The sequence below is a fragment of the Montipora capricornis genome, chromosome 3, assembly GCF_036669925.1.
Source record: "Montipora capricornis isolate CH-2021 chromosome 3, ASM3666992v2, whole genome shotgun sequence".
Lineage (NCBI taxonomy): Eukaryota > Metazoa > Cnidaria > Anthozoa > Scleractinia > Acroporidae > Montipora > Montipora capricornis.
The window spans coordinates 48,085,689-48,105,688 of NC_090885.1; the positions used below are offsets into that span (position 1 = coordinate 48,085,689).

The window sequence follows — 20,000 nt, forward strand, 5'->3', positions numbered from 1 at the left end:
TGAATAAATTTTTTAGTTGTACCTCTCAATTCAAATACGTTTTCCGATTGGAGGAGAACGTGTCATGGGTTTAAACTCGCTAACTCCCTGGGCGAAACAATGACTTGAACTTTCGATTCGCTCGTGATCAGGTCGTGCACCTTTGAAACAGCGGCAAATTTTATGCCAGCCGCGTCAAGCAAATAATTTTTACGCAGTCATGGCAGCTAAACGGTTTTAAACAAAAATTGAAGACGAAATTAAACAGATTCTACGCGACAAAAGCTCGAGATCTGCTAACAAGGCCACCCACAATGATGTGAAAACGTTGAGAGGCTTCTGCAAAGAGAAAAATTTGGACAAAAGCTTCCAAGAACTGAGCAAAACAGCTCTGCTTTGAGTTGATGGGAGGTATAACAAAACACTTATGATCAATGCTCAATGCCTCGGGGAACATTGAGGGTCTCGGGGAAAGAAAACTCACTGTTTCGCTTAGCCATTCATTAAGTGCTTAATATCTTTTTTTAGTTTTAGAGGCTGATGGCCATTAATTTTCTATGCTGTCTTTAACCTGCAGAGGTGACAATTAAGTTTATAATTATGCCAAAAATGACGCACTCTTGAAAGCACATTACGGGACTGCAATTTTTCCCAGTTAGTCAATACTTAATGTGTACTTTCACTCTGTTTTAATTCTTACCTCAAGGCTGATGTTGAAAGTGATTTCAAAACCAAATCCATTCTTTGCATGCCAATATTTGATACAAGTCAAAAGATTGTAGGTAAGTGCTCAAGTATTATGGAATAATTTGCAGTGCATACCTTTCAAAGGAGCACTGGAAAAATTCATAAAAGGTAAAGCCTTACAGCTGTACTTGTAGCCAGTGGGATGCACTTAGTGGGATGAAGGGTATATATATTATGGTTTCATTTTGTTTTTGGTTTGAACTTTTTTCAAACCAGTTCATTTTTTATTTCAAACCAGTATAAATTTTTTGAACTGTTTTTTTTTTATTAACTGTCTAAAAAAGGGATTTTTCCTTTTTAGGGGTGTAGTTAAAAAAACAGGGGCTTGGTTGTTTTTAGGGGGTCTAAAAAGAAGTATATATGTTTTCCTCCCTTCTACTCACCTTCTCCCTCCTTGGTTGATAAACCCTTTCATTCATTTCACTTCCCCACTGACACAGCAGCACAGGTTCTTTACAATCTAAGCCCCTTCATCCTACATGTGAAAGAATGCTTTACTTCCGCCAATCATGTTCATACCCAAAAACCAAGACAACGGTTGTTTTAGACTAAACAGACTGACAGTGCAAATAGGTGATGTGTGCCAATCCCTTACCTACAATGCAGTGTGTGACACTTGCAGACCGCAGACTATTCGTAACTCGCAGTAAGAGCTAAACGATTTAAAACGGGGGCTTAGACTTGAATAATGCTTTTCAGCGTTATTTGAAATGGTTGCTTTAAAGACTTAAACACTGTTTATTGACGCTATTTGTATAGGAAGTCTGCAGTTGTCATACACCTCCTGAAATGTTAACTGTTTCTGGCATATAAGTGCGTAAACCTACTTAAGAGCTTATCCCTAATCACTAAGCTTAGAGTTTAATTAACCCTAAACACTAAAAATTATTGTTCACATGCATAAATAATTATTGCCTTTGATAGCATCATAGACAACAGTCCATTGTAATAATCTTAAAATGATTTCTCTAGTTTACTTTATACATGGTCCATAACATTCATAATTTTCGTAAAGATATCCAAATATGTTAAAATGTGTAGTGTTCTAAACAAATTAAACTAGTTTTAAAAATTTGAACTGGTTTGAAAAAAATTTTTTTTTTCAAATCAAAAACAAAATTAAAGCGCAACATAATACATGTATGGGCTTGTTCCAATTTAATGTTGTAGTTCAATTTTATTCCCTGGTTTGATTTTAAACCAGTTCAAATTTTTTGAACCAGTTTGAATCTTTTAAATGGGTTTATTTTTATCAACTGTCTAAAACGAAATTTTCCTTTTTTGGGGGGATGTGCTTTTGGGGGTCTCAAAAAGATCGAGACATTCCTTTCCTACGGTACTCCACCCTGATATTCCCCATTGCCTCTATTCTACCCCACCCTTCCTTCACAGATATATCTTCCTTTACTTTCCAGGTAGCCCACTCCTTGAATACCCCTTATACCCACTCTGTCTACAACACCCCTCACAGACTTTTCACAGTACTTTTCGTTTCTACTCACCCGAACCTGAACTTGAACCCCTTATCTCTGGAGCTGTAACAAGGCCAAACATTTCTTGAAAAATCAAACAAAGAAGCAACTCGGCCTTTTAGGAAAGGAGGATTGATTTGAGCCAAAACAAGTAACAAAATGGGAACATCAGATGATAACTCAAAAGAAATGGGCTTTCAGCAACGGCAAACTCTTCAAAGGAAAGAATAAGAAAGTATATTCAAAATGGGAACTGTTTCAAATCTTATCCCATGTGCACAGTCGAATTTCTCACAGAGGACACAATTATGAAAAAGTGACTTCAAGAAATTGTACAGAAATCAGCCAGAAAGTTGTTAGCACACTAGTGAAAATATTGCTTATTCCATGCCTAGAAAATGCTAATGAATCATTGGCAGCTCCAACATTCCTCTCTTTGATAGAGATAGACTGAATAGTAAAAGGTCACCATTGTACCTCAACAGTACTTGCCCTTATTGAAAAACCATTCTGCTCGAGTAGTGACCAAGTTTGAAAAAATCCAGTCACTTATTTCTCTTTCAAGATTAGATCTGTGCAGTGCTACTTAAATGTTACTTTCAATTCCAAATAAATTTCCCTGCCTGAAGGGGCGAAGTTAATGAATGAATAAAAATAAAATAAATACGACAACGGTTGTTTTAGACTAAATACTTCAAACAAGTAATTACTCTAGTCACTGCAATTGTGTCACCGCCAATCCCTTACCTACAATGCAGTGTCTTACACGTGTAGACTGCAAACTAATTCCTAAAATGCGGGCAGTGTCCCTACCCTTACATGAAAGCTAACCATTCAAAATAAGTTCTTAACCCAAATGCACTTCTAAAGCTGAGTATTTGACCCTAATCACTAAATTTTTTGGTCTTTGATAGCACCAGAGACAACAATCCACCATAACAATCTTAAAATGATTTCTCTAGTTTATTTTATACATACTCCATGAAAAAATCTACTTCATTACAGAAAGATGTCCAACTATGTTGAAATGGGTGGTGTTGTAAAAAATAAAATAAACTGGTTTAAAAAGAAAAGGACTGGTTCAAAAATTTGGAATGGTTAAAAAAAATAAACCAGGGGATAAAACTGAACTACAACACATAAAACACTGTAGTGTATGAGCGTACGTAGATGTGTCATCAGTTCAGGCTGAAGGAAACTGTAATTTCTGACGGTCGAGTGGGAACGAGCTAATTACGGTAGTCAGAAATTGAATATTCTGTTGGCATGATAGCCAGCGAATAGGAATACCGCTAAAATTAAAAGCCATTAAAAAAAAAGAGTTTTACTGATGTTCTTTATTCCACTTTATCTCTGAAAACGAGACCATTCACATTTTGATGTATTTCATTGAAACACGCAGGGTTGGCTTGGGACAAGAATCGGCAAAATACGGCAATGCAACCAAGAAAGGACGAACTCCAAAAAAGTTCCGCTCCAACACTTAAATAACGTTTAGTTGCTTTACACAAATTTTTGAAAACACAAGCTAGTGAAATTTCCCCCTAATTTTACGAGAGCTCATTGCGATTACGTGTTTATAACATGAGGGCAAATTTTTCTTGTCACCATCGAGGCACATCGAAAACCAGTCGGGCAAACGGATTAAAAAGCACTTGTTCGTTCGTATTTTAGAGAAAAACAAACAAACAAATCAACTTCTTCGTTATGTTCAAAAGAGTACAGATAATTGTCATTTAATTCCAGTTGACAATAAAAATTCGATTTTCATTCCGGAAAAAAGGAAAAACCGATTAAACCACTTTTTGAAAGTAACTAACGGTTTAGTGCCCATGGAAAGAGTTTGTGGACTAACTTCTTCCAGTAAGTATGAAGTATTACTGGTATTCTGTTTTGTCGTTGTCGTTCTCCTTTTCTCTCCTTTCGTTTCTGTTCTAGTCATATGTCCTCCAGGCATCATGTAACCTTATCACAGCTTCTACAGATATGCCAAAAATTGCAAAACAGAGAACTCGAAGCAGCTCTAAGCCTCATTTATGTTTAGGTGAGCTAACCTGGGTTGATCCTGCAATCCAATCGAAAACCAGCACCTGTTCAGCGGTCAACTTAAAAAAAACCAGCTGACCTCGATAAGCTCTTTGCTTGAGCCCGCGATATGGTCACGTGATACTGGTTAGCGGACACCTTGTTTTGACAGATGACAATTTATCAAAACATGGATGTCTAATATCAAAGATATATGCTGTAAACTAGCATGGACGGGTGTATGTACGTACGTACGTTTTGTACGTACGGACAGACGCATCTCGCATCGATGCGTTACCATATTTTCTAAACCTTGGTAGTTGTATAAAATACTTGAAACTTCCCTCAGTACGGTAAAACACTTAAAATTGTTAATTGTACTGTACGTTCTGAGTCTAAAATCAAAACAACAACAGGCCTAGCTTACTATGCTTCTAAAAAACAGAAGCCGCCGTAATTACCTGACCAAAAGACTTAGCAGTAATCGTGTTTTTGATGAAAGCGCAATGACTTAACCCCTTCGTAATTTGCCTTACTGGATGTTACAATAGTGTCAAGATCATGTTTGTAATGAAAACAGGAAGGAGTGTTGCTGACAATACTTTGTAAAGTAAAAAGGCAGCTCGATTACCACAGTAAATTGCAAAAGTTAATGAAATTGACATGTAGTGTCAAGATCATGTTGGTAATGAAAACAGGAAGGAGTGTTGCTGACAGTACTTTGTAAAGTAAATCGGCAGCTCGATTACCGTAGTAAATTACAAAGGTCAATGAAATTGACATGTCACAGGCATTTTGGTGCGAGTGATCGTATTAACGGGGTGAAATTATAGGGGATTCTACTGTTTGGGTTTTAAAATTGTGGCCGTTGGCCGTATTAATGGATGACCGCATTAACGAGGATTTTCTGTAAGACGATATATGGCTGTTTTTCCGGGCCAAAAAAAGTGACTGCAATAACGAGGTGACCGTATTACCAAGGTGGTCGTAAGGCGGGGTTCCACTGTATGTATAAAATAAACTAGAGAAATCATTTTAAGATTATTATGACGGATTGTTGTCTCTGATGCTATCAAAGACAATAATAATTATTTATGCATGTGAACAATAATTTTAAGTGTTCAGGTTTAAGTGCTCAGCTTCGTGGTTAGAGATAAGCTCTCAATTAGGTTAACGCACTTATTTGAAACAGTTAGCATTTCAGGAGGTGTATGACAACTGCAGACCGCCTAAACAGTGTTTAGGTCTATAAAGCACTAAACAATGGTAAACAGTGTTTAAGTCTATGAAGCACCCATTATTTCTCAGTAAGGGATTGGCTGGCACGCATTGTAGTGACTGTAGTGATTGGAGTAATCACTCACTTGAAGTGTTCAGTCTAAAACAACCGTTGTCTTGGTTTTTGGGTTAAGAATATTGGTTCATGGTTGGTGGAAGTAAAGCATTCTTTCACATGTAGGATAAAGGGGTTTAGTTTGTAAAGAAGATGTAATGCTGTGTCAGTGGGGAAGTGAGATCAGGAAATGGCTTTATCAACTGATGTGATATGGTAAATTGACCACTGTAAAGAAATTTGAAAGCTGACGTTTTGAGTGTTGGCCCTTTGTCAGAGCTAACCCAGGCTGTCAAAATTATGACTACTTTTTATAATGAAAAGAAAAAAACATTGATATTCTTTAATCATTCCTTTGGCAATATAATACAAGATTTATATATATTTGTAAATAGAGCAGTATACAACTGGAAAGTAACTACTTACCATTAAACGTAACAATGGTATTATTTGTACTGTTACAATATTAATAAACTAGATTTCATGATCTTGAAAGGAAATTACTCATTTTGCAAAATGGCCTGTTTACAAGCTGAATGTAAAGGAAATGTCTTTGAAATAATCGAAAGTAAGACTAGTAGCACTTCCCAGGTTTAGTGTTGTAGGAGAAATAAATCACTGAACTTCTCCAAACTTGGCCATTACTCGACCAACATAATGGTTTTCGATCTCAGTTATTTTTCCTAAAAGCATGTTGGGGTGCAAGGGTGGCATTTTACTGTCAAGTCGATCTCTATCAAAGAGAGGAATGTTGCTGCCATTGGTTGTTGGGTATTTTCTGTGTATAGAATGGATGCGTTGACAACTTTCTCGCTGGTTTCTGCATAATTTATTGGAGCAACTCTGTGTGCTTGGGACAAGACTTGAGACACTTCCCGTTTTGGAACTACTCTTTCTTGTTATTTCCTGCGAAGAGTTTCTGTAACCCATTTCCTTCGAGTTATCATACGTTCATCCATTCTGTTAATTGTTTTGGCTTAGATCGATCCTTTTTTCCTGAAAGCCGGAGTTGCTTCTCTCTTATTTCTTTCAAGAATTGTTGACCTCGCTCTAAAAATCCTCCTCTAAATAGCAATTTTTTTGTAAGTCGTTTGTCTTCAGGTGGCCTTACAATTCCTCTTTTTCTCTATAGCAATCTATTTCATTTACGCAATTGCGTTAGAGAACTCTGCCATATGTGGCTCTAGTGTTGTGTTGCACATTTAACAAGTAGATGTCCGTTTTTCATGCGTCTGTCCTGTTATCATGAATCTCGTCATAACATTGTCAAAGTAGCTGTGGATCCACGAGGCAACAGCCGAGTGGATCCGCAGACTAAATTTTAAACGGGCACTGCCACTGCAAAATTAGCCAATTTTAGCACTTTTTGGAACATAACTTCATAAAATTTAGTAAATATGGTGTATTTTCTACAGAAATAAATTACTTTTCCAAATGGTCTGGATAGCACAAGTGTTACTAATATTTTAAAAAATACAACCACACTTTTGAATTTTCGGAACATGTTTCGATGTTTCAAACATCATCTTCAGCCATAGTGAGTGTAACATTAAAATTTTTACAAGATAATTGGTATATATATATAACTATCAGTACAATGATTCTTTGTGGATTAAATGTTCGTTACCAGTAGGTAAAATTCAAACGAACCAACAATATTATATAGAGAACACAACTGACATAACGGTAAAAGTTTAAAAGTGTAATGCTAAACTGACATGATCAACTTGTCTGTTGAGTTCGGGTTTCAACCGCTCAATATGGAAGCTCTCCTTGATTTTGAGTTGATAGAAAGAAGTAGCATTATCAATAATTTTGAAGCAAGAAACATCACAATTATCGTGACAATTTTTAGAAAAACTAAGGTGCTTGAAAATATGAGAATTTTTGTCCCGGAAAAGATGCTCATTTACACGTGTGTAGAAATGCCTGTTGGTTTCACCAACGTAGCGAGCACCACAGCCCGCACAAGTAAATTTAAACAACTCTTCAATTTTGCTACTAGCCACACTCATTTTTTACTCAATGGTTGCTTTTACGATCAAATAGATGGAGTGGCAATGGGTTCACCTTTAGCCCCTGTATTAGCCAATTTCTTCATGGGTCACTATGAAAGGCTTTGGTTGGAAAAATACACCGGTACCCAAGTATTATATTATCGCAGATACGTAGATGACATTATTTGTTGTTTTCAAAATTCTCATGATGCAGATATGTTTTTTCAATACCTTAACAAATGCCATCCCAACATTAAGTCTACAATGGAAACAGAAACAGATGGCAAATTGCCGTTCTTAGATGTATTATTATCCAAGCAGAGATCAAGTAACAATGAATGTTCTTGTATCACTTCTGTTTTTCGAAAAAAGACTTACACTGGTCTACTCACAAATTATTTCAGTTTCACTCCCTTTCAGTACAAATTAGGGTAAATTAAAACTCTCATCGACAGGGCATATAAAATTAACAACGCTACTCAGGGTTTTCAAAACGATATCAATACTCTAACTACTATTTTGAAACGTAATATGTTTCCCAGTTGGCTAATTGATAAGTCCGTTCAAGGTTATCTTAGAAATGTTACTACAAAAGAAGCCCCTAAACATGATGTATCCAACTACCATTTTTACAAACTACCTTACATCGGTTTCTATTCATCTTATACCAGAAAGAAAATTTCATCTATTATCAACAAGTATTGCCAGGATTTTAATGTTAAAGTAATTTTCTCTCCATTCAAACTGTGCAACATTTTTAGTCCAAAGGATTTCATTCCGGATTCTCTCAAATCACGTGTTGTATACAAATTTCCTTGTGCGGGCTGTGGTGCTCGCCACGTTGGTGAAACCAACAGACATTTCTACACACGTGTAAATGAGCACCTTTTCCGGGACAAACATTCTTGATGTTTCTTGCTTCAAAATTATTGATAATGCTACTTCTTTCTATCAACTCAAAATCAAGGAGAGCTTCCATATTGAGCGGTTGAAACCCAAAAGCAACAAACAAGTTGATCATGTCAGTTTAGCATTACACTTTTAAACTTTTACCGTTATGTCAGTTGTGTTCTCTATAATATTGTTGGTTCGTTTGAATTTTACGTACTTGTAACGAACATTTAATCTACAAAAAATCATTGTATTGATAGTTATATATATATACCAATTATGTAAAAATTTTAATGTTACACTTACTATGGTTGAAGATGATGTTTGAAACATCGAAACATGTTCCGAAAATTTAAAAGTGTGGTTGTATTTTTTTAAAATATTAGAAATAAATTAAATTTAAGTGGTATGTTCTTGCAATGCGTGTTTTAGCTACGCTAATAGTAGTATTGACTTTGTTCTGACATGGTTAGTGGCTAGGCCTCTTTTGGCAAATTCTGCGTGCCCGGTTAACCTTTTGGAGGAGTCTGGTACTCTGGTTTCCCATCCGGCCTCATGTGGAGATTGTGTAAGCTACAACAAGTTGCAAAATTGTTGAGACACTTTCATTAAAAAAAATACCCGCCGTACATGTATCTAGAATGTAAAGCTTTCCCACTTCCCCTCCCCTCTCCCACTTTCACTGTTGACTGTTTCAAGTTTCCAACACTTTTTCGTCTTGCTAGCGACACTGATAAGGAGGAGGGGGGGGGGGGGGGAGGGGGGAGGCTGCAGGCTGCAGTGTAAGAGATAATAGGTATATTAATGACGCCCAAAGATGGTGAAGTGTCTCCACTACTTTTTGCAACTTGTTGTCTAAGTAAGTATTTTGCACTGCAGATCTGATGCTTCCGAAAGTTACACATGCCTCGTATTATGTAACACAATACCATTTATTCTGTTCCTTGGTGACGTTAACCGGGATGGTGGCGTTACAGTTGAAAATCGTATCTTCCAGGAAACAGCACAATTCAACTAGTACTTTCTTTTCTAGTCAATCCAATACATTACCAGATGATTCGTAATAAAGTTCACACAGTTAGAAATCCTGTACATATCGTCGACTCCATTTACCAACGGTCTATCATACAAGCACGGTCTACTATCGCAACAGCAAGAAATACGATATCATATTATTTGAAAAGTTGTGGTAGACCGTGTAGACCGTTTCATACAAATGTCATAATGTGTAGTCGGTACAAATTTTTCACTTTTGTATCCGGCATTGTAAAACAAATCTCGCAAAGGATTTAGCACAATCGGGTGCTTTCTTTTGATTATTGTTCTCAGTCGGTCATTCCAAAGAACATGGAATTAGCCTGTGCCCGACACGTCAACAAGTTAGCAATCCCCTCTCTGGAAGCAGACTAACCCGAAAGCAATAAGTAATGTTACAAATAGACCTTGATGAAGATGCATCTTTGTATAACAATGTTTGTTAAGAATTAATTTTTTCGGAAAGCAGATGTTCCCTTTAAATGTCTGTTTCTCATACGTAAACAACAGCTAATTTCGTACATGTTGCGCGTGTTTCAGATGTCACGTGTCGACCGAAATATACTTGTTTAAGGCAAATTATTTCGAAATCGGTTCCAGGATATTTCTAGCATACTGTAAAAAGCGAAAGGAAATCACGCCTTTTCATCACACCTTTTCATCTACCACAGAAAGCACTGAAATGGCTTCAAATTACGTCATACCGAAACTCCACCAAAATCCAGTTTATCGCTGGCCATTTTCCATTCACAGCGGATAAGAGAATTAAACCTTTTTTCTTGGAAACATCATATTGAACGAAGATATACGCCTTCCCGTACCAATAAACAAAGTGACCTTATGGTAATACAATGACAACCAACTCAGACAACAAGTTGCAAAATTGTTGAGACACATTAAAAAACACCTTGTCTAGCTTGCAATACCCGCCGTATCTAGAATGTAAATCTTTCCAACTTCCCCTCCCCTCTCCCACTTTCAACGTTAATTTTAAGTTTCCAACATTTTTTTGTCTTGCTAGCGACACTGATAAGAGGGGGAGGGACGCTGCAGTGTGAGAGATAATAGGTAAATTAATAACGCCCCAAGAAGGTGAATAGTGGTGAATAGTGGTGTCTCCACTATTTTTGCAACTTGTTGTAGAACAACTGCCATACGATTCCAACATTTGGTGTCGTTATTGCGCGCCTATATGAATAGAATCTATCTCACTATGTGAGCATAATTTGGAAATTCTGACATAATTTTGGAATAATTTGGCAAAATTTCGAGCACTGCTAGTAGCTCTTTTAGGAGTACAATCCTCCAAGGCCAAACTTGGCGGACGAAAATAATCCACAAATTCTTTTCTTGGGCACTAAACAGTTATTTTTACGGAAGCTTTATTTGAAGTAGGTGCGTATTTTTAAAAAGTGGTTTAATCGGGTTTTCCATTGTTGAGAAATGCAACTCAAATTTTTATTCTCAACTGGAATTAAATAACAGCTATCTCTACTCTTTTGGACATAAAGAAATAGTTGATTTGTTTGTTTGTTTTGCTCTAAAATGTGAGCGAACAAGTGCTTCTTTAATCGTTTGCCCAACTGTTGTTTGATGTGCCTCGACAGTGACAAGAAAAAATTTCCCTTTTGCTATAAACACGTAATGACAATGAGTTATCGTGAAATTAGGGAAAAATGTTACTAGCTCGTGTTTTCAGAAGTTTGTTTAAAGCTCCTACTGGCAATTTGTTAAAGCGGATTTTGTTTGAAGTTTATCCTTTCTTGGTTGCATTGCCGTATTTTGCCGATTCTTGTTTCAAATCAAGCTGGCGCGTTTCAATAAAATACCTCAAAATGTGAATGATTTCGTTTTCAGAGATAAAGTGGAATAAAGTACATCAGCAAAACTCTTTTTTGACGCTGAGCTGACAAATATTCCCCACGGTTTCTAATTTTAGCGTGATTCCCATTCGGTAGCTATTCTGAAATGACTTTTTTCCTTTTCAATTCGCTCGCTGAGGACGTGCTTGTTTTCTTTTAAAACTCAAGCGATTCAAGAAAAATTTATTGCCAAACTAGTGATTTCCCTTGAAAAACCAATATCGTACTCATCGCTTGGTGTTACATGCGATATCGGTTTTTAGCGTAAAATGTACCGTGGAATTCACTAGTTAGGCAATGAATTTTTCTATAGAAGAAAGCAAAGAAAATGATTTAATTATTAAAGCAGCAACGGGAAACATCAAAACGCGGACAATTCGAAACCTTTTATTTTCACTAACCCTACAGGCAGTAAGAATAAATAACCAGGGAGCTCCGCTTTTAGGCTTGGCTAAATCTATGTATGAGATGTTTTGGTGTGTAGTCTCGCTTCAGTATTTTTGTGGTAGTGCACTGTAAGTGTACTACACACTATGTCAACGGGTTGTAAGAGTGTAAGAGTGTCCTTAGTGCGTGCATAAGTCACGAAAATAAATAGGTCTATTGGAAGGGTAAAGCGTGCGTGAGTTTCAACCAAATGATAAATCGGCAAAAATGTGTGACGCTGATGACTAATGAAGAAGCTGCTATTTCCAAAACGATGGAATTACCTGGTCATAAATAACCTCGTCTAGAAGAGTGTATTTTTGACTTTCCAGAAACAATGGTCAGCCACATGAGTTGGGCGATTGTGATCGCCCATTTCTTGTCAAACTTTATAACACTTAAAAGAAACTAACAAAACAAAAACCCGGTATCTTGCCATCATTTGACATAGATGCGTCACTCTTTCGCGAGTAAACTGCCGCGGTAACTTGGTCACGGCGCCCGCTGAATGCGGTGTCACTTTCGATTTTGCGATTACTTGTGCAGCCAAAAGTACAAAAGAAAAAATATTCGCGGTTTAACATTAATGTTGTTTTCATTTCGCAAATTTTGTTGGTGATGGCAAAATATTTTATTCTCGATCTTCCGTCGTGAAAACCTCCTTCTGCTCTTCCTAAAAACTGTGTATCAATATTTATTTACTTTTGCATCAACTTTTGTTTTGCATAAAGCGGGCTAACAAAATCTGTACCTTGCTTAGGTCGAATTTTTGAGCGTTAAAATAGAATTTTCAGTCCTATGTTCCCGTTTCAAAGAAGTATATTTTTGAGGTCACCCATCCAGATACTAACCCCGCCGGAAAAGGCTTGAATTCAATGTACTTTTGGATTTGAAAGCTGTCAGACTCTCAGAGTGCACGCTTGCACTTGTAGTGAAAGAGAAGTTGTAAGGGAACTTGAAAAAATGTCAGCCTCGAGGCCACTGTTTCTCAATTCCCTATTATTAAGGTAGCTCAGTGTTACTGCACTACCACATTTACGCAATGCGTGCCTACAGTACAACTCTTTAAAATACTCAGCGATACTTCACACCACAACATCTAATAAGATGTAATTATTTAGTAATGATTCTTAGAAATCACCGCAAATTGTTCCATTAAGATTTCAGATACACCATGTTAACTGTTTTTAGGTGTTTCACAGTTGCTGAATAAAAACAATGGCAAACCTTTCACTGAAGGCGATGAAAATCTTTTTGAGGTAAAGACTGTGGAACTCAATTAGTTTGCTCAATTAAGGTGTGGTAGGCCTAGGTTTGGTTTAAGATGTGTATCCTTGCCTTGATTTTGCTTCAGTTGCATCTACAGTTGTTCGGTTTCCTACGTATCCCTATGGTCCTTTGCTGCTAGAAAAATACTGTCATCTGTTGACTCTTTAGAATTATATCAACATAAAAGTCTTTTTTTTGGCAGGCATTTGCAACCTTTTGTGGTCTTGGAATTCACAATGCATTGATGTATGAGCAAGCATGTAAGTTGCTTGCCAAACAATCTGTGGCAATGGAGGTTAGTTATCAATGACACTCAGTACTAATAGTTTATGCACCTTAGGCACCTTTTGAGTGACACTTATTGTTGTTATATGGTAGGTTTTGTCTTATCATGCTTCAGCCCAACAAGCAGAAGTTGACAAGATCATGGTAAGGGTTAACTTTTCTTTTTCTTTCATATTTTAGTGGCCACTTAATTTCTGAAATTTAGCTATTCATTTTGGAAGAAAAAGCGCGCTTCATTAAGGGTACTACTGTACATGAACGTTATGAGAAAACCCTGATGAGTATTCCTATTTTGACATGGAACTGCACTATATCTTTTAATTTTTGCAGGACAAATGAATAAAAAGATAACAGAACTCAGACCAATTTTAGCCAATTTTTGTTGTAGTGGTTTTTCACATGCCTGTTAAGTTGCAAAAATGGTACATAAACCTTGATAATTGGGTAACCACTTAGCAAGGACCTTTAAAAAAACGACACCTTGACCAGAGCATTTCTTAATTTGTTGGAAGGTAAACTGTACTTCATGTCAATTTAGTTTTATCAACGGAGTTGATAATGTAAATTGACCACCGTACAGGGACTCTAAAAGCTGACTTTTCGGGAGTTAGCCCTACGTTAGAGCGAATCGAGGAATTATGGGTTGTGTGCAGCTTTTATTATAGAGTAGGAGCTACGCTATTGGTAGTAACATGGCAACGTGAAAAACAGGAATACATTAGTTAAACGAAAAGCGGAAATATCGGGACCTAAGTGATCTGTTAAGATCACCGATAGTTTCACATAAATCTCCGCAAATGTCATTTATTCCATAACCTGTACGTTATGTAATAAATTCTACATTGGTGAGACAGGTAGACGACTAGGCTACCGATTCCGCGAACACCTTCGCGATGTTGACAAGAATGACAAAGGTGCATCTAAGCCAGTCGCTCGTCATTTATTCTCCCTAACCACTCCAAACAACAAGTGGCTATCTGCGGCCCTTCCCTACATCTAGGTACGACGGAAAGCCGAAAGAATCTGGAACAAAAGTTCATCTTCCAAATCGGCACCCTTAATCCCCACCGTATTAACGAACGATTTTCATTTAACTAATGTGTTCCTGTTTTTCACGTTACCATGTTACCACCAATAGCGTAGCTCCTACTCTGCTAAAAAAGGTACACACAACCCATAATTCCTCGATTCGCTTTGCCGAAGGGCTATTGCTCGAAACGTCAGCTTTTAGAATCCCTGTGCGGTGGTCAATTTACATTATCAACTCCGTTGATAAAACCACATTTTTTTTGTACTACTTCCCCACCGACGCAGCACCACAGTTTCTTTAGAAACTACCCCATTTATACATTTATACCCGCTGGGACTGGGACCTAATGGCGTCCACCCGTGTCTCCATTAGGCTCTTAGGTTTTTGGCTTTCTTAGCTTTGCCATGTTCGTTATGGTTCAGGGAAGTACGCCATCCTACACTTAAGGAACACAGTTCGCTACCTTTCTTATCCTCCGTGTTTTTCACGGTCAAAGAACAACGTTCTCATAGGATAAAGGCACCAGTGTTGAGATCAACGAAGCATGGCGTACTTGTGCTATTATTACCAGAAACACCTTTCATCACAAGAAGTTTGGGTCATGAAGTCATCTTACTCTGCGGGGATGTTCAGTCCCTCCCTGGTCCTCCAGAAAACCTTTCCTTTGGCCCGGTGGAAAGACCCAACAGAAATACATATTCGACCGCCAGGTTGACTGAGTTGGGCAAAACCGACCGATTGCCAGCAATCAACAACACGCTGATGCTTCGATTACAAAATCTTGGACTTTGGAATACTGCTTTCAACCAAAATCTATTTCCGATATTAGTCATTAGCACACGACCTTTTAAAACAAATTGCTCACTACGAAGCTCAAGGTTTTTGCAATCTTATAATTGCAATAACTGTGTTGTTTTTTCTCAGGGAGAATATATTAATAACCAACGCAATAATTCAACCTTGGTCCAATGCTCCGCAGCGATTCCCGTTAGAATAACACAACGCCCTCAAGCACCACATGGAAATAAATATCTGCACATACGGTTTTATGATAATTTTCGTAAATGCAACAAAACAGGAAATTGGAAATTGCATTCAGATCAAACTAGATGATAAAAGCACGAACAACAGTCGACCTAAACAAAGCTCATTACCCGGTTTTTGTTTAGTTAACGCACGCTCTGTTTTTTTCGAAGCTTGATGAGTTAAGTGCGCTGCTGGCTGCAAACGTAGTTGTGATTCCGTGGCAATTACTGAAACACGGCTGAATGGGGATTTTGAAGATGACCTGTTATCGATTTGTGGTTATAACATTTTCCGAAGAGACCGGGTGCACAGCCGAGGGGTTGGTCTCTGCGTTTATCTGGCTCAAAAAATACCTTGTAGATGTCTACTGGACCTGGAAAACCCTAATTTTGAATGCTTATGGGTCTGGTTACGCCATAACCGGCTATTAAGACCATTTTCAGGAATCGCTGTGATGTGGTTTATCATCCACCAGGACTCCCTGCAGAAGAGCAACCAAAGCTTCAATGAATATTTAATTAATACCTTTGACTTTTTGCGAAATAAGTATCCATACTGTGGGGTTGTTGTTTATGGTGATTTCAATGATTTTGATATTTAACACCTCCTGTCTAGCCATAACCTAAAACAAGTTGTGGAATTACCAACTAGAGGCTCTGCAATTTTAGATCTTATAGACACAAATTTGCATAGCAAATATATGAGCCAGCGTATTTTGGCTCCACTAGGATCAAGCGATCATAACATTGTGCAATGGTTACCTAGTTTGGAAAATGTTACACACGCAAAGCTTATTAAGCGCGTGGTACGTCGGTACCCCCGGTCTGGTATTGACGTTTTTGGGAGGTGGGTAACCACACATGACTGGTAAAGTGAACTTGGTTCCAGTCCAACGGCCGATGATTTTGCTGCCGCCTTTACATCACAGCTAACTGGAGCGGTGGATCGTACATTCCCTCTGAAAACCTGAAAGTGTAACCATAGTGACAAGCCTTGGATAACACCAGGCATTAAATTGTTAATCACAGACCGACAGAGAAGCCTTTCAGAGTCTAAACCTGCCCCTTTGGCGGTCACTAAGGCATAAAGTGCAACAAGAAATTGCAGAAAGCATACTATAAAAACAGGATTTAAGGAAATACGATTGCGGCAGGTGGTGTGGTACTGTTAACAGACTGACCGGCTGGTCCGAGAAAGCATCGTCCTACTCGCTGGAATGTGATGGTAAAGTCCTAAATGAGATGAACTTAGCTGACACCTTAAACAAATTTTATGTTTCCGTTAATGAGGACATTCCACCTTTGGATGCCACTACAATGCCAGCTCTCTTGCCGGCTGAGACTTGTGTTCCAACTATCCAACCTCATGAAGTTTGCAGGAAGCTCTTGGCAATTCAGCCTTTCAAAGCCCAGGGACCTGACAATGTGCCACGTCGTATTCTGAAAGAATTCGCCTACGAATTAGCGGAACCTGTCACCACAATTTTTAACGCATCCCTTGCTTCTGGAATTGTTCCTGCTATTTGGAAGGATTCAAACATCACGCCAATCCCAAAGATCCAGTCTCCTACAAATGAAGGTGATTTTAGACCTATATCCCTAACGCCCTGTCTGTCTAAGGTTTTAGAGGACTTTGTGGTCACGTGGACGATTGACGATATCAGGAATAGGATTGACCCCATCCAGTTTGGCTGCTTGAAAGGTACATTCACCGCTTGTTGCCTCCTTGACATGATGCACACCTGGTTGTCCTACCTAGATTCACCTAATACCTAATAAACACCGCCGTCTTTGCTTCTTGGATTTTTCGAAAGCATTTGACCTTATTCGTCACAACGTACTGATTAGAAAACTGGTAGACTTAGGTGTTCGACGATGTCTTATACCATGGATCATTAGTTTCCTCTCAAACCGGAGACAACGCGTAAAACTTGGAGAAGCGTTTTCGGATTGCCTGCCATGCAGTCAATGCCGGTGTACCCCAGTGAACTAAACTGGGCCCTATTCTATTTCTCATCATGATCAATGACTTATCCATACCTACTACTGAGACGAATCCCTGGAAGTTGTAGACGATGTTTCTATTTCGGAATGTCTTACTAAGAACAATGGTGCGTCCATTCAGTCTACATTAGACACTGTCAGCTCCTGGGCTTCGATGAACCTGATGCTAAAAGGTGTAAAGAGCTGTGTATTTCTTTAAAGCGACCCTTTCAGCTACCCCCCTTAACGAATTGATGGAGGAGTAATCGAAACAGTTCGTTCGCACAAGGTTCTAGGTTTGGTTATCCAGGACAATCTGAAATGGAATGAGCACATCTGTATGATTGTTTCCAAGGCATCCAAGCGTCTGCACATTATCCGTGTTCTACGTAGAGGTGGCGTCAATGCGGCTGATGTTCTTGTTATTTATGTCGCCCTCGTACGTTCCGTCCTCGAGTATTGTTGCGTGGTTTGGCATAACGCCCTTCCCGTCTATCTGTCTAGTAAAAAACAGAGCGGGTCCAAATGCGAGCTTTAATAAGGATAATATACCCTCGATCCTTATACCAGGAAGCCTTACAACTTGCTGAAATAACTATTCTTGAAGATAGGCACAATGAACTCTGTATGACGGCTTTTGATAAAATTACCAAAGACGGACCCTTGTCAAAACATCTAGCCCCGATAAGGTCTATTGCCCATGACTATTCCCTTAGAAACTCTAACTTTTGGACGTCTTTTAAATATAAAACCGAGCGTTTTAGGCGAAGCTTTTTCCCTAGTACTGTCCTAATGGCAAACGCAACATCTTTTAAAAATAATGTTCTAGTAGTTATGATTGAAATTTGTGTAACTATTGTAGGATTTATAATTTTTAACTATTTTGTAAACCCAGTCCCAATACGATTTTTTGTAATTTTCTGAACCTTGTAAACACAGTTTTAATGCGAGAATGTGTCGATTAAACATCGTTATTATTATTATTATTATTATTATTATTATTATTATTATTATTATTATTATCATCATCTAAACGATCACAGTCTTCGCTGGGGTTCTTTTAGTGCATCAGCCGGGCGCAAACCATGCACCTGAGGCATCAGTCACTCAAGTCAATCTTTCTGTTCAGATACCAAGCACCTTTCTGAGGATTCGCGCAGATCCCAGCATGCAGATCTTTTGAATCTCTGTCACAGAAGCACTCTTTGCTACTTTCTCGATGTTTTGTACCATTCCCTTTTTTACTGTGCCAAGCGCACCAATAACTACAGGGAACACTATGGTTTTCATCTACCACATTCTCTGTATTTCAACTTCTAAATCTTTATACTTGCTTTTCTTTTCGATTTCCTTCAATGCAATGTACATATCTGATGGGACAGTCATATCAATCATCATCATCATTATTATTATTATTATTATTATTATTATTATTATTATTTATTTATTTATTTATTTATTTGTATTTCACGTCATCAGATCAGTTTTGAATATTGAATATTTTGGTTGCAAAGTGGATGGGACTCACTTTGACAGTGTCTTGATTGTTTTAATTTGAATATCAAATAATGCATTTAAAAGAAGTGACGAAAATGGATGTTTGCTGTTTCAAGGTCGTTTGTTTACCATTAACCTAATGTGTATTGACTTTAGAAACAAAAGATTGAAAGTGCAGATTATTACAAGTTGTATACGTTCGAGTTCAATGATTTTGAATTGACGGATGATGAGACCATTTTGTCATCGATACGAATAATGCTTGAACTGGGTTTTATGAATGCTGTCCATACCAAAGAAGAGGTGAGTTTACAACGGCAAAAAGGCCATGCCAACCTATTTTTTAATTGTTAATTGAAAATAAATTAGCAATATTTCGTGCTTGTCTTAAAGACTTTTTATTTCCGTTTTCTCTTGTGAACTATATATCTATTTATGTATTAAAGCCATGTATTTTAAACCAATCAAGAATTTACCTCTTCTCTTTATCAAAAAGAAGGATAGCCAATTTTTCTTCGTCTTCACATGATCTCAAGGATGCCTTGTTGGTGTCCCAAAGCAAACTTCATGGAATTCAGCTTTTATCTTACTTAAAAGTTGTTTTGTCCAGTATTGCAGAAACCTTTCGTTTCGTCACGCAAGGGATACCAAGAGTTGTCGGCGCTAAATTGGTGTATAAAGGAAATAAGATATCAGGGAATTTCATGTTTTTAAAAATCTTTATTTGCACCTGTACTTTATAAAAGCGGGCTGACGTACGATAAAAATTTAACAATTTATGTTTTGTGAACCAACCTGGTATGTGGAATTATTTTCTTTACAGACCGTGTGTCGTTGGTTGCTTAGTGTCAGAAAGAATTACCGACCAGTTATTTATCATAACTGGAGACATGCATATAATGTAGCCCAGAGCATGTTTACAATGCTTACGGTAAGATGGACATTCCAGGCAGCTTTTTTATACAGATACATTTAATCACAGTTCAGATCAACAGAGTCAGTTCTCTCCTCCTGACCAGGGTTAGCAACTGGTATTTACTGAGCCACTCTTACAGTCCGCTTAGGAACGTGCAAGCAGTAATTTAGTGTTTCGGTTTAGAGAGATAAATCGCAAGTTTCTTGTAATGGTTTTTTTTTTTGCCTT

The 20,000-nt window shown here is 37.8% G+C and overlaps 1 protein-coding gene across 1 annotated transcript in view; it reads left to right on the plus strand.

Moving 5' to 3' along the window:
- Positions 1 to 20,000, plus strand: part of LOC138043300 (cGMP-specific 3',5'-cyclic phosphodiesterase-like) — a 104,337-nt gene that overhangs the window by 70,408 nt on the left and 13,929 nt on the right. Inside the window, exons 9-14 of the mRNA XM_068889511.1 lie at positions 686 to 761; positions 12,959 to 13,026; positions 13,239 to 13,331; positions 13,415 to 13,465; positions 19,013 to 19,159; positions 19,680 to 19,787. Of these exons, the coding sequence (XP_068745612.1) occupies positions 686 to 761; positions 12,959 to 13,026; positions 13,239 to 13,331; positions 13,415 to 13,465; positions 19,013 to 19,159; positions 19,680 to 19,787 (543 nt within the window). The remainder of the gene's footprint in view (positions 1 to 685; positions 762 to 12,958; positions 13,027 to 13,238; positions 13,332 to 13,414; positions 13,466 to 19,012; positions 19,160 to 19,679; positions 19,788 to 20,000) is intronic.